The sequence below is a fragment of the Lissotriton helveticus genome, chromosome 3_2, assembly GCF_964261635.1.
Source record: "Lissotriton helveticus chromosome 3_2, aLisHel1.1, whole genome shotgun sequence".
NCBI lineage: Eukaryota > Metazoa > Chordata > Amphibia > Caudata > Salamandridae > Lissotriton > Lissotriton helveticus.
The window spans coordinates 244,786,474-244,798,488 of NC_136062.1; the positions used below are offsets into that span (position 1 = coordinate 244,786,474).

The following is a 12,015-nucleotide window of genomic DNA, read 5'->3' on the forward strand; positions in this document are numbered from 1 at the left end:
CCACGAGTGACATCTAGAAGATGGATTCTGTTATATTAGAAAAAAGTAATGAAAAGAATATAAAGTGCTGCAAATTATTATATACCAGATGTGGTATAACATTGTGTATTTTAATTTCTTTATGTATTATATTAGCATGTGTGGGTTGGATTGTTCACATTATACAACACAAACATATATCTACCTCCCAGCCCATACCTTTTTGCACTACTGCCTCTCCACACGGGGAACAGCCTTTACCACGCGGATTTTACTCCGCATACCGTTACAACGCGGTTTTTAGAACCCAAGTCGTAACCACGACTTGCGCTGGAGGGCGCAACAGGACAAGGAATAATTTAATTTACTATCCAACACCTTCCCTACTGTACGTAGGCTGGTGTTGGAATAGTAAATTAAAAAATTCCGAAGTCTGCACCCCTACAAGGCAAGTCGTGGTAACGACTTGTGTTGTAAAAAACCGCGTTGTAATGGTACGCGTGGTAAAACCATGCGTTGTACCGTCATACATCCCTCCACACCAATTTCGTACACTACCGGAGCATGAGCAAATTAGGAGAATGGAATATCTCAACAATTCATTTATTCAACTGTTACACCAGCATCAATTGGTAATCAATACCACCGACTGCTGGGCTTGTGGACTTTTACCCCATAATACAGATAAAGGAATGCCATATTTAGGTCTCCCCTTCTCCCTAAAAGGATCTGCTTGGGCTTACACTTCTATGTTTGCCAATGCCTATGAGAACCAGCATCGACATCCTATCAGTCCATATAGGGATGGAGTTGACGTTAGTCATGTCGCATTAATAAAAGGAAAAGTGGCTATGTCAAAACACTACAACAAATTTAATGAATTTCCCACTGACGAACGACAAGCATACATTGATTGGAACGTGACACATTACTTCGCAAGTCTTACAGACAGAGTCAAAAAGAAAAGATTTCCACCAATATATACTGTACCCTACCAAGGTCACCTATGTCTCCAAGGAAATGGTCAGAGTCTTAAAGCCCAATTGGGAAAAAGCATCTGTAACATTACATATACCTATGCATCCCAAACTTCTCCACCATTGGTAGCATCTCAGGGAACATATTTCGTTTGCCATGATAGAGCTTATACATGGCTACCAGCTGATTTCTCAGGAACTTGTTATATGGCTTTTCTCCTCCCTCCAACATATACCGCTCCTTCAGGACATCATAAAAATAAGTACAAGAGAGATGTCTTTGATCAAAAAGACACAGCAGGACAAGAGGGAGGCGACTTCCTTAAAGGATTCCTCCCATTTTGGGGCCCTATGGCCAATAGTAGAAATATCAGACATCTCATTCGAGTAGTTGAAGCAACCATAAATGAGACTGTAGGAGCTAAGAGTAGCATAACCGGCGAGCTTTAGGCGGATCGCCTTATGACTTTACAAAACAGAATGGTGTTAGACATCATTCTTGCAGACCGTGGTGGAGTCTGTAATTTGATCGGATCCAGCTGCTGCGTTTACATACCTGATAACACACCAACAGTATACCAAGCCATCTCTAAACTACACCACATTGCTGAGTCCATCCACCAGGACAAAGGAAGTTGGTCTCTGATGGGATGGTTTTGGGGACTGCTGTCCACATGGGGATGGAAAATATTAACTTTCATTGGAATGATTTTAGCCATTGTCTTTTCATGTTGCCTCTGCCTACAATGTGGTCCCGCCATCTGTGGCTTTTGTGCCACCATGTGTGTGCCAAGACCTATTCCGCAGAAAGCAGAAAACATACAAACGATGTTGCAACAACAGCTTAAAGACATTATGGCTATTGACATAGACTCAGAGTAACGTGAGTTTATGTGTTGCCTGCGTAATGGCAAAAGGAGGGTCTGAGGAAATTCGGTTCCGACTCCATTTTGCGTTACACCGCCATTTTGTGTTGCCCTCACTCAGGCAGCCTGACGAACAGAAAACTCTTGCCCTTCGTACTGCCACGTATCAAATAACCCCTCTATCCTTGAGGTGAAGTTGATTCCAGCAACCAGTCAGACTCACTAAGCCTTATCCAAACTGCCTGTTGGCCTTCAGTATTCTTGTCTCGACACACTAATCCTTGTTTCAAACCATCTGTTGGTTTTCATTGTCCTTCTCCCCGTCTTAGATTGCCTTGCAAATTGACCTCTTTTACAATACACAAACATGTCTACCACTGTTGATTAACTCAGGGACACCATTATTGAATCACCTGTGGGTTAGTCAAAACATGACCTAGGGGGTGGATAATTTAATCATGTGTCTTGTTTTTCTCTAAAAAATATATCTTCTCATTGGTCCGAATTTTGCGCATTGGGAGTGCTCTTATGTAGGTGTAAAAGAATATAAAAGACTGTGAGCCCCGGAGTAAAGGGGCAGTCTCCTGAGAACATACCATTGGTGTACTTCTAGGATCACTGTGCATAGCTGCAGCTAATAAATCCTGGTGTCTATGCTTAACAGAGTGTCCCGTGACTCTGTACGGCGAAGCAGGTGAACTCGGAGATTTAGGCGTGCCCTGCGCCGCTAGGCCCTTAAAGGCCTGGTTCTTCAATCTGGATCACCTCAGAGCCCTATGGTATTGAAGTTGTCCCCATACAACCCTGGTCGCATACAGGCACATAGCACAACACAAAGCAAACCGACAGACGTGCTGTTTGAGAGAGCTGTGGGACAACATTCTGCTTGCCTCTGTCCGGATTCCAGAGCCATTTGATGTGTTGGCCACGCAGCAGAGGTGCATACAGAACAACAGAGCCAGCAAAACCTGATAAGCCAAAGAGTCAGCCATTTAAATCAGAGGCTGGGTACTGGTCCGAAATCGTGGCCCTTGAGGAAGGTTCCAGCTCCCTTTTGAAACACAACCCCTCTAAGTTGCTGCCGAGAAAGGTACCATGATAACGGCCAAGAACAATTCAGACTATGTCACTAGAAATGTGTCCTTTTTTAACAAGCGGCGATCCCCTGACATTGCAGGGCCAAATAGACAAATCACACTGACACCTCTCCCATTGGATTTCATTGGGTAACCTTATTACATTTAATGAGTACTAACTATTGAATGGAAAAATGATCTTTAATTATAAAGTTGTATTTTAAGTCACAATTCTGAAAATGGCACTCTTAGAAAGTTATAAGTGTGCAAAACAGGTACGTGACATGGCGCACCAATCCATCGCACTGCTGAATGCAGGAATTTTTCTTCACGATAACTCAATCATTATAAGTAATCAGGTTTTTTTAAGAGTAAACCAATAATATTCCCATGCTTCATTTCAAAGTTAATTAGTGCTTTTAAATCACTTGCAGAGACTGCGTGGTTCCACGTTTATGCTTTAGTTAACACTTTCAAATGCCTCCCGCAGTCCATCCAGACTTTTCACAGCGGCACGTGTATGCAAAAATTTCAAAAAGAAGTGGCTCATATTGTTCCACCCAATGCATTTCGAGCCTGTGGGCTCTTCGTCAGGGGTTGCTGAAACAAATGGAAAAATAACTAAACCGACTATACAATGCAAGTTTCACTTGATGTTGTAAAAACTTAATCGTGAAACCCAAAAAATTCAAAAAGAAGTGGCTCATATTGTTCCACCCAATGCATTTTGAGCTAGTGGGCTCTTCGTCAGGGGTTGCTGAAACAACTGGAAAAATAACTAAACCGACTATACAATGCAAGTTTCACTTGATGTTATAAAAAGTTAACCATGAAACCCACATCAGCCCCACCTCCCTCTCTATCCCAAATTTGCTCATATACCATTCATGAGAACAAAACAAGACTAGAATGACAAGCCCTCCTAACAGTGCAATGACGCACCCTGATTCTAAAACCAAACATAATCACTGCATATTTACAAGTATTACCAAACTCATGCTATAAACTCATGAGAGAACTGCCGTGCAAAACCCCTCCAACCTCTGACGATGTCCCTTAGTGCCTTGAAGTAATGACCCATTTAGTTGTTAAGATTAACATTCCCAAATCGCGTCATGTACAACCCTCGGTAAATTACCTTAGAAGCCACATTTTCAGTCTTCTCATTTCTTTTTTTTATTTTTATTTTTTACTAGTTTTATTTCGGCAAACAGTCAGATATTATACAGAAAATGCGACAGACTTATCTTTGTACATAATTGAAAAGGAAAAGCAAGCAATGGTACCAATATACAATAGATAAATTCATTTGACAACAGGTAGCTTATATAGACTGATAAATTAAATCCAGTTCTGAATTGGTGCCCAGATTTTTAACCCAAATCTTTTTTTTGTGACACTCTTGGATCTGTAGATGGCCATTTGAAGTTGATATATAGATAACATTTTTGCTTGCCACTGACTGAAAACAGGAGGTTCAGAATCAAGCCAATGAGAAGTAATACAAAAACGAAAAGCTGTCATGCAGATAAATAAGAAGACTTCTTCAGCTAATGTCCTGATTCCTATATGATTAGTTTCCAAACCAATAATAACCATTTCCATATTTAATTTTAAAGGAATCCCCAAACTATTGTTAATAAAAAATTCAATATCCACAATAAACTGAGAAAGTTTAGGACATTTAAAAAACATATGACTAAAGTCAGCAGCTATTTCGTCACATCTTTTACATTTGCCACCATTACTCCCTTTCCATTTTGCCAGCCTCGCCGGCGAGTAATACAAATCAAAAATGGCCATAAAGTGTTGACTCTGCAGTGAGCCATTAAACAGCACTTTGGTTGATAATTTAATTGATCTTGCTATATCAACATTAGCGATTCCAAATTTTCTTAGCCATTTGTTTTCAATTGAATTCAGATCATCATACATTTGATTCATTACTAACTGATATATTAATCCGATTTCCCCCCCCCCTTCTGCTTGCTTCTAAAATATCATTTTTACTCATGCAGGTATGATCGAGTAACCCCTTTGATTCCAGAAAATTACGAAGCTGGAGATATTTTAAAAAAAACAGTTCTAGACAAATTATATTTTGCTTGTAAACTAGAGAAAGAACAGAATTGAGTACCATCATAGGGATCTCCTAGTATACAGATCCCTGCAGCATACCACCTTTTCATGACTTGGTCATTGACGATCTCAGGGAGTAACCTATTCTTCAAGACTGGGGTATAATAGTTAAAGTCTTTAAGATTAATAAATTTCTTTTTGAACTGCCTCCAAATTGAAGCAGCCGCTAATAAAACTTTAAACCTGGTCTTTTTATAATAACTAATTTCCAAAATTTTAACCAAAGATTGAGATACTTCCTCGCCCAATAATATTTCGTAAATTGACGGAAGAACCGCTTCATCAATGGTAATTCCAGGGAATATTAGTATGCCCATATATTTTAATAAAATGAGCCAATAATACAACCGAAAATTAGGGACCCCCCAACCACCTTTCATTCTCGGAAGAGAACACCATTTCATAGCACGTCTAGTCCGATGGTAACTCCATAGAAATCTAGATGCCATTCTATCCATTTGAGAGAAATAAGATGTCGGGAACAATTCCTCTATTAACCATAATTAATACCATAAAGGGAAAAGTGTAAATTATTGAGCCTTTCCAGCATGGCATTCGAAGATTTTATTAAAGATTCTATATTTAAACGTACAATATCCTTGACCTTGGGGGATATTGTAATCCCTAAATATTGTGCCTCGGATACGAACACCATTTCTTTAGGACGGTCATTTTCGGAGTGAATTATCTGCGTTTTTGCTATATTTAATTTGTAGCCTGATAACTCCCCGAATTCTTCAGCTAAAAGGATTATCTTTGGTAATTACCTTTTAATGTCTGACGTAGTGATAGCGACATCATCAGCGTATGCGAATATTTTGAAATTGTTTCCTCTAATCGCTACCGGAGCAATTCCTTCCTCAATTACTAATTTGCGGAGATAGGGCTCCAGATACATAGCAAACAACAAGGGGGAGCAGGGACAACCCTGCCTTGTCCCCCTTGTTATCCCAAAAGTTTCAGAAACTGTATCAGTAATCCTGATAGCGGCTTTTGGTTGATGATAAAGTGCTCTAATAGCATTCAGAAATTCCTCAGGGAGTCCCATCCAGGTCATCACAGCCCAAAGGAACGCCCATGTGACCCTGTCGAACGCTTTTTCAGCGTCCAACAGGGCCACAGCTACAGGGGATCCTGATGCCTGCGCCCAATCCAGCAGTGCTATAATTTTTTAAATATGATCCGTAGTGTCTCTTTTAGCCACAAATCCGTGCTGTCTTCTAGATACAAGATGCGGCATCAGATTATTTAGACTGTTAGCTAAAATTTTAGAAAATATTTTGCTATCAGCAGATATAAGGGATATGGGCCTATAAGACCCGAGTTCTTCGCTGGACTTCCCTTTCTTTTTAAAAATGACAATAGTGGCTAACGACCATGACTCTGGAGGGGTGCCAGAAAATGCCAGTTGAAACAGTTTTATGAGTTCTGGTTTTAAAACTCTCCTGAATATTTGATAGAATTCTAGTGGAATACTGTCTGGCCCTGCTGCTTTACCAGGAGCCAACGCCATTATTGCTACTTCGATATCTTCCCATGTAATTATAGCGCTAAGAGGTTCCCTCTGATCTTCCGTTAACCAAGTTACATTTATACCCTCCAAATATTGAAGTGTTCTGGCTTCTATGTCAGCTATATTATTAGGTTGACAATATACAGACTGATAAAATTCGCTGAAGGCAGCTAATATATCTTTCTTGGATACTCTGACAGTCCCACTGAGATCTCGAATTTTAAGGATTTTGTTTGCTGTTTTTTGCTGTAGTCTCTGAGCCAATATTTTGCCTGTTTGCTCACTTAACTCATAGCTTTCAGTTCTATGTTGTCTATATTGAGAAATCACTCGCTCCACAATATGGGAGTATACTGTACTACGTTTGATAGAAAGATCAGTTTGGGATTCTTCGATATGGGTGTTAGATTTAATACTTTCGGCTAGTTTTCTTTCTGCCCGTAGAACCATATCACAGTCTTTTGTAAATTTATCCCGTTTACTTTTAGCTTGAAAGTTTGAATACTTTAGAGTTTCTCCCCTTACTATAGACTTGAATGTGTCCCAAACTACTGGGATAGGCGCACTATAATTGTTGATATCAAAACATTCCTGTATAACTTTGGTCATGTATTGTATATATTCGTCATCAAGTAATAGACTCCTCTGAAATGACCAAGTTGTTTTAGGCCCTTCCCGTACTGATGGTAGACTAACGTACATTACTAAAGGATTGTGATCCGATAATAATCTGGGGAGGATCTCCATTTTTACTTTATTGAAAAAAAATTGGGACACATGAAAATAGTCAAGACGGATATGCTTCCGATGCGGGGCAGAGAAGAAGCTATAACCGGGGTCATTACTATACAGGAAAAACCAGACATCTGTAAGACAATTGTCCGTCAATAGGTTCCTCAAGGCTCTGAAGGTCCTAGGTTTAAGGCCCGTATATTTATCGTGTCTGATATCAAAATTAGCATTTAAGTGAATATTTAAATCCCCACAAAGAATAATAGGAAAGGTGCAAACAGGTAACTCCTCATTTAGGGAATTGAATAACTCCGCATCGTCTAGATTAGGACCATAAGCAGTATATATTACGACTTTCTGTTGGAATAATAACAGCTCTGCGGAAACCCGTCTTCCCCATTTATCAGCAGTTGTTTTTATACAAGACCCTAAATTATGTCGCATGAGGATCGCAACCCCCCGCTTAATTCCCGTCTGTTTAGAGCAAACCAATAAATCTAGTCCTAAGTTATTAAGAAGCCCCCTTTTTCCCATGCGACGTGAGTTTTTTGCAGGCAGAGAATGTCTATTCGCAATAATTGTATCATTTTGGCTAGAGCCCCCCTTTTTTTGTTATCGTTAAGACCATTGATATTCAGAGAACATATTTTCATTTTAATTTCCATTTATAAGAAAAGGAAAAAAGTCCATCAAAAAAAACTTCCGACAAGAATAAGGTTCAAACAAATTTTCTTGTTGATATTTTCAAACTTCAATATCAAAGTACTTCTGTGTCTACAGCTGACTGTTGCTGATTTAACCCCCACCACCAACCCCACCCTACCCACTCACCCCACAACCCCCAAAGACCATCACCACCCAACCTACCCTTCCTCCCCCCACCCAGACCCACCTTATGAGGCACAGGGACAGCCAGTCCCATGGAGCACAGAATACCACCCCCCCCCTCCAAGTTCTGAAGAAGAAATCCAAAATTACTTTCCAGCCAAATCTACTACAAAGGCATTAAATGACCAATTAGAATTTTACAGTCTCAACAAAATTATGAGTATTCATAGAGAGGCCAAATAATTCTTAGCAACAATTTCAGAAAAAAAGAATTTTGTTTGGCCTTTTACGATAACCTTTAGTTTAGCTGGACTTTGTAAGAACACTGTGGCTCCCTTCTGTTGGAAGCCAGCTATCAGCTGCCTAAGATGCCAACGCTTTGACACAGTCGCCTGACAATAATCAGGTCTGACAAAGAAGCTGCAATCTTTACTGGTACGTTTTTTATCCGGTCTAGCAAGATTAAATACAGCTTCTCTTGCTAGAAAGTTATTAAATTTCACCAGGATAGCTCTGGGATAGACGTAGTTTTTCTGCTTAGTTCTGATAACAAATGGAAAACGGTGAGCACGTTCGATCACCACCGATCAGTCCCACATTCCTAGTTCTGGGAACGCATCAGAGAAAAGCTCACAGATAAACTTCCGGACATCAGAACCACCCAAATTTTCTGGCACCCCTAAAACTCGCAAGTTGTTTCGACGAGCTTAATTGTGCAATTCCGTTAACTTGGCACTAATATCATCTCGTTGGTCTTTCACCAAAGAGAGTTCTTTTTTCTGAGCCACAACCCTGTCTTCAAGTGTTGAAATCCTGGTCTCAGCTTCCGAGACTCTTGCAGCCATATCAGTACATATTTTTGTAATGCGTCGAGTGGCATTCTGTACCTTCCGACACGTAGCTTGAGTGCGTGCAATCTCAACTTTTGTGTCAGACCTATGTGTTAGCAAGGTTTGATATATCATCGTTAATGTAACCTCCGAGTCAGAGACTGCTTCAAAATCAGGTGCCACGGATTGTTCATCTAACTGATTTAAATTTCCCAATTCATTGCCTGTGTCTCTTGCAGGCTGTGATTTTCGAGTCGTCTTTTTCTTTACTGTGATATCTGAGAGAGGTGAAGCTTCACCCTCCCCCACTTCTTCCTCCATACTAGTATCATAAGCTGGATAATCAGCCCAATCTTTATCCAGACTTTCCTCTGATGTCAAATCGGACATTGAATAAAATTGGTCATTGGCGTCTTGCATCATATCATGACAATAGGTTGCAGTAGATACTGTTCTCAAATTATCTTCTGAGAAAGTGTTTGAATTTTCATTTATGCCATTAGTTCCTGCATCTGATTGAGTTATTAACACGACAGGGACTACATCTCCCATAATCCCCCTCTCAGCAATCTCACATTCAGGTGCAGGTGCAGAATCGAGGATTAGCACTGGCTCTGATTCCAAATTAATGACAGATAATTCAGGCACCCCTGATGTTATTTGCGCATTATTATTGACTTGAATCTGAGTCTCTGAATTTGCATTATTTCCCTTTTCCATTAGCGTAATCTGCTGTTCATGGGGAGTCAGTATTGCTGCTCCCCCACGCTGTATTCGCGCATTCTTAACTGATTGTCTCTCAAAAAGTGCGGGTACAGTTTGTACAGAGGCGCCCTCAGCCACAACTTAAGAGTTTGAACATTCGAATTAGCAGCAGACTCACTGGATTTTGTTGTGCCTGGTGAGCTATTCATTAAATCCTCCTGTTCATCGACTGCAGCAGTTTGTTTGTTTCTCCCACTTCGTGTAGAAGGCGCTTTAGGATGCAGACTTGCATTTTTGGGAGGCATAACAGCGCTACTTCCACTGACTGCCAAAAATGCCCGGAATCCCTCTCAGAGCCGAAACGGAATACGCCAAGCCCGAATGGAGTGCTGAAGTGCACGGGCAAACAACAAAGCCACGAACACCATCAAGGGCGGAGCTGGTCCGTTGGTCCGTTAAAATCACCGAAGGAAACACCGCAGCACTGCTGAACGCCTAAATGATCTCAAAACGACTTTCTCCGAGCCAGATCAGCGTCAATTCAAATATCCCAGTCCTGGTCGATAGTTTATCCTTACACACGCAGCAGCAGCAGTGCAAAGGTAAGTTTTCTTTGACTTTTCATCCCCTTCAGAACGGGAGTGGAGGAGCCGGCAAACTTACACCGCCAGCATAGCGGTCGCCATCTTGCCCCTTCAGTCTTCTCACTTCATGTGTGTTCGCACAAAAATAACTCAAGTCTTTCACGGGCCATTCTAATTATAGACTCGCCCACGGTTGCTCGATCAGTTCAAGGTAGGCTCTGACCCCGTGACCTCCCCTTTTAGAGCTTCAAGATTTAAAGTGACAACGTTAATCAAACCCCAAAACACAGTGTCGCGCTAAATAATATATACACGAATGAATGTACTAAACAAAAGCACATAAACCCTCCCAATCACTAATAAACCCCCACCCATAGCGTGATCAAAACATACTGATTAAATTATACAAAGTGTCGAGAATAATAAGTTACTGAAAATATCCCCATGGAATCCGAACAACTAATGCTCATTTGTGGTTCACGTAAGTATATATGCAGTGGTCAGGGTCTATAGATTATAACAAAGAATGTATCATGGAAACCATTAAATTAATACATTATTTTAAGATTGCTTCTGTGCAGTACAGAACCATTTATTCAAACATTTTGATGGTCGTTGTACTCGATAATATTCAAGAAAAGTTCAATATACAAAAAGACCATTTACTTCATTGGGTCAAACACATACTGAGGGACAGAAGTCTCAGTAGAAATGTTATAAAAACTTTCTTGTGGGTTCAATTCACATATATTATCTACACAGTAACATTACGACGCGCTCAAAGTGACAAGGAAAGGAGACAGTTAAGTGGGATGGGTGTGGTTGGGTCAAAGTGAGGACTGGGTAAAGGATGTTGTGACCTTACTACAATCACAGTGGTATTCAATGCAACCTTTACAGACTAATTTTGTTCATTAGTTCCAAATGACTCTTTAACATAGGATCTGTGTTAATCCATGGGTTGCTTCCTATGTTAGGAGAATAAGTGCAATCCGGTCTACGTTTCGACCCCTGGATTAAGGGTTGATTGAAGCCTCATGCTGGGGTCTTCTTCAGGACTTAAAGGTGCAGGAGCGCTTATTGTTGGGCCGTCCAGTGGCCTAACGGGGTAGGACCATCATCGGTTCCTCTGCGATTAGAATTGACTGGGACATCCGGGGCTTTCCAACTGATCAGTACATTTTTATTTCCGCTTCTTGGCTCCTCCAGATCCGTTAAACAATCATGTGGTCCACTTTAGTTCCTCAGGACTCCATCAGAGCGGGTGCATTCAGCAGCTCTGCCCGGCCGCTCTGATGGAGTCCTGAGGAACTAAAGCGGACCACATGATTGTTTAACGCATCTGGAGGAGCCAAGAAGCAGAAATAAAAATGTACGGATCAGTTGGAAAGCCCCGGATGTCCCAGTCAATTCTAATCGCAGAGGAACCGATGATGGTCCTACCCCGTTAGGCCACTTGACGGCCCAACAATAAGCGCTCCTGCACCTTTAAGTCCTGAAGAAGACCCCAGCATGAGGCTTCAATCAACCCTTAATCCAGGGGTCGAAACGTAGACCGGATTGCACTTATTCTCTTAACATAGGAAGCAACCCATGGATTAACACAGATCCTATGTTAAAGAGTCATTTGGAATTAATGAACAAAATTAGTCTGTAAAGGTTGCATTGAATACCACTGTGATTGTAGTAAGGTCACAACATCCTTTACCCAGTCCTCACTTTGACCCAACCACACCCATCCCACTTAACTGTCTCCTTTCCTTGTCACTTTGAGCGCGTCGTAATG

The 12,015-nt window shown here is 41.0% G+C and overlaps 1 protein-coding gene across 1 annotated transcript in view; it reads right to left on the reverse strand.

Annotated features, from left to right (window-relative positions):
• Nucleotides 1-10,378, reverse strand: part of MPI (mannose phosphate isomerase) — a 127,274-nt gene extending 116,896 nt beyond the window's left edge. The window contains exon 1 of the mRNA XM_078685123.1: nucleotides 9,824-10,378. Coding sequence (XP_078541249.1) covers nucleotides 9,824-9,950 — 127 coding nt within the window. The 5' untranslated portion in view covers nucleotides 9,951-10,378. The remainder of the gene's footprint in view (nucleotides 1-9,823) is intronic.
• Nucleotides 10,379-12,015: the final 1,637 nt, after the last annotated feature.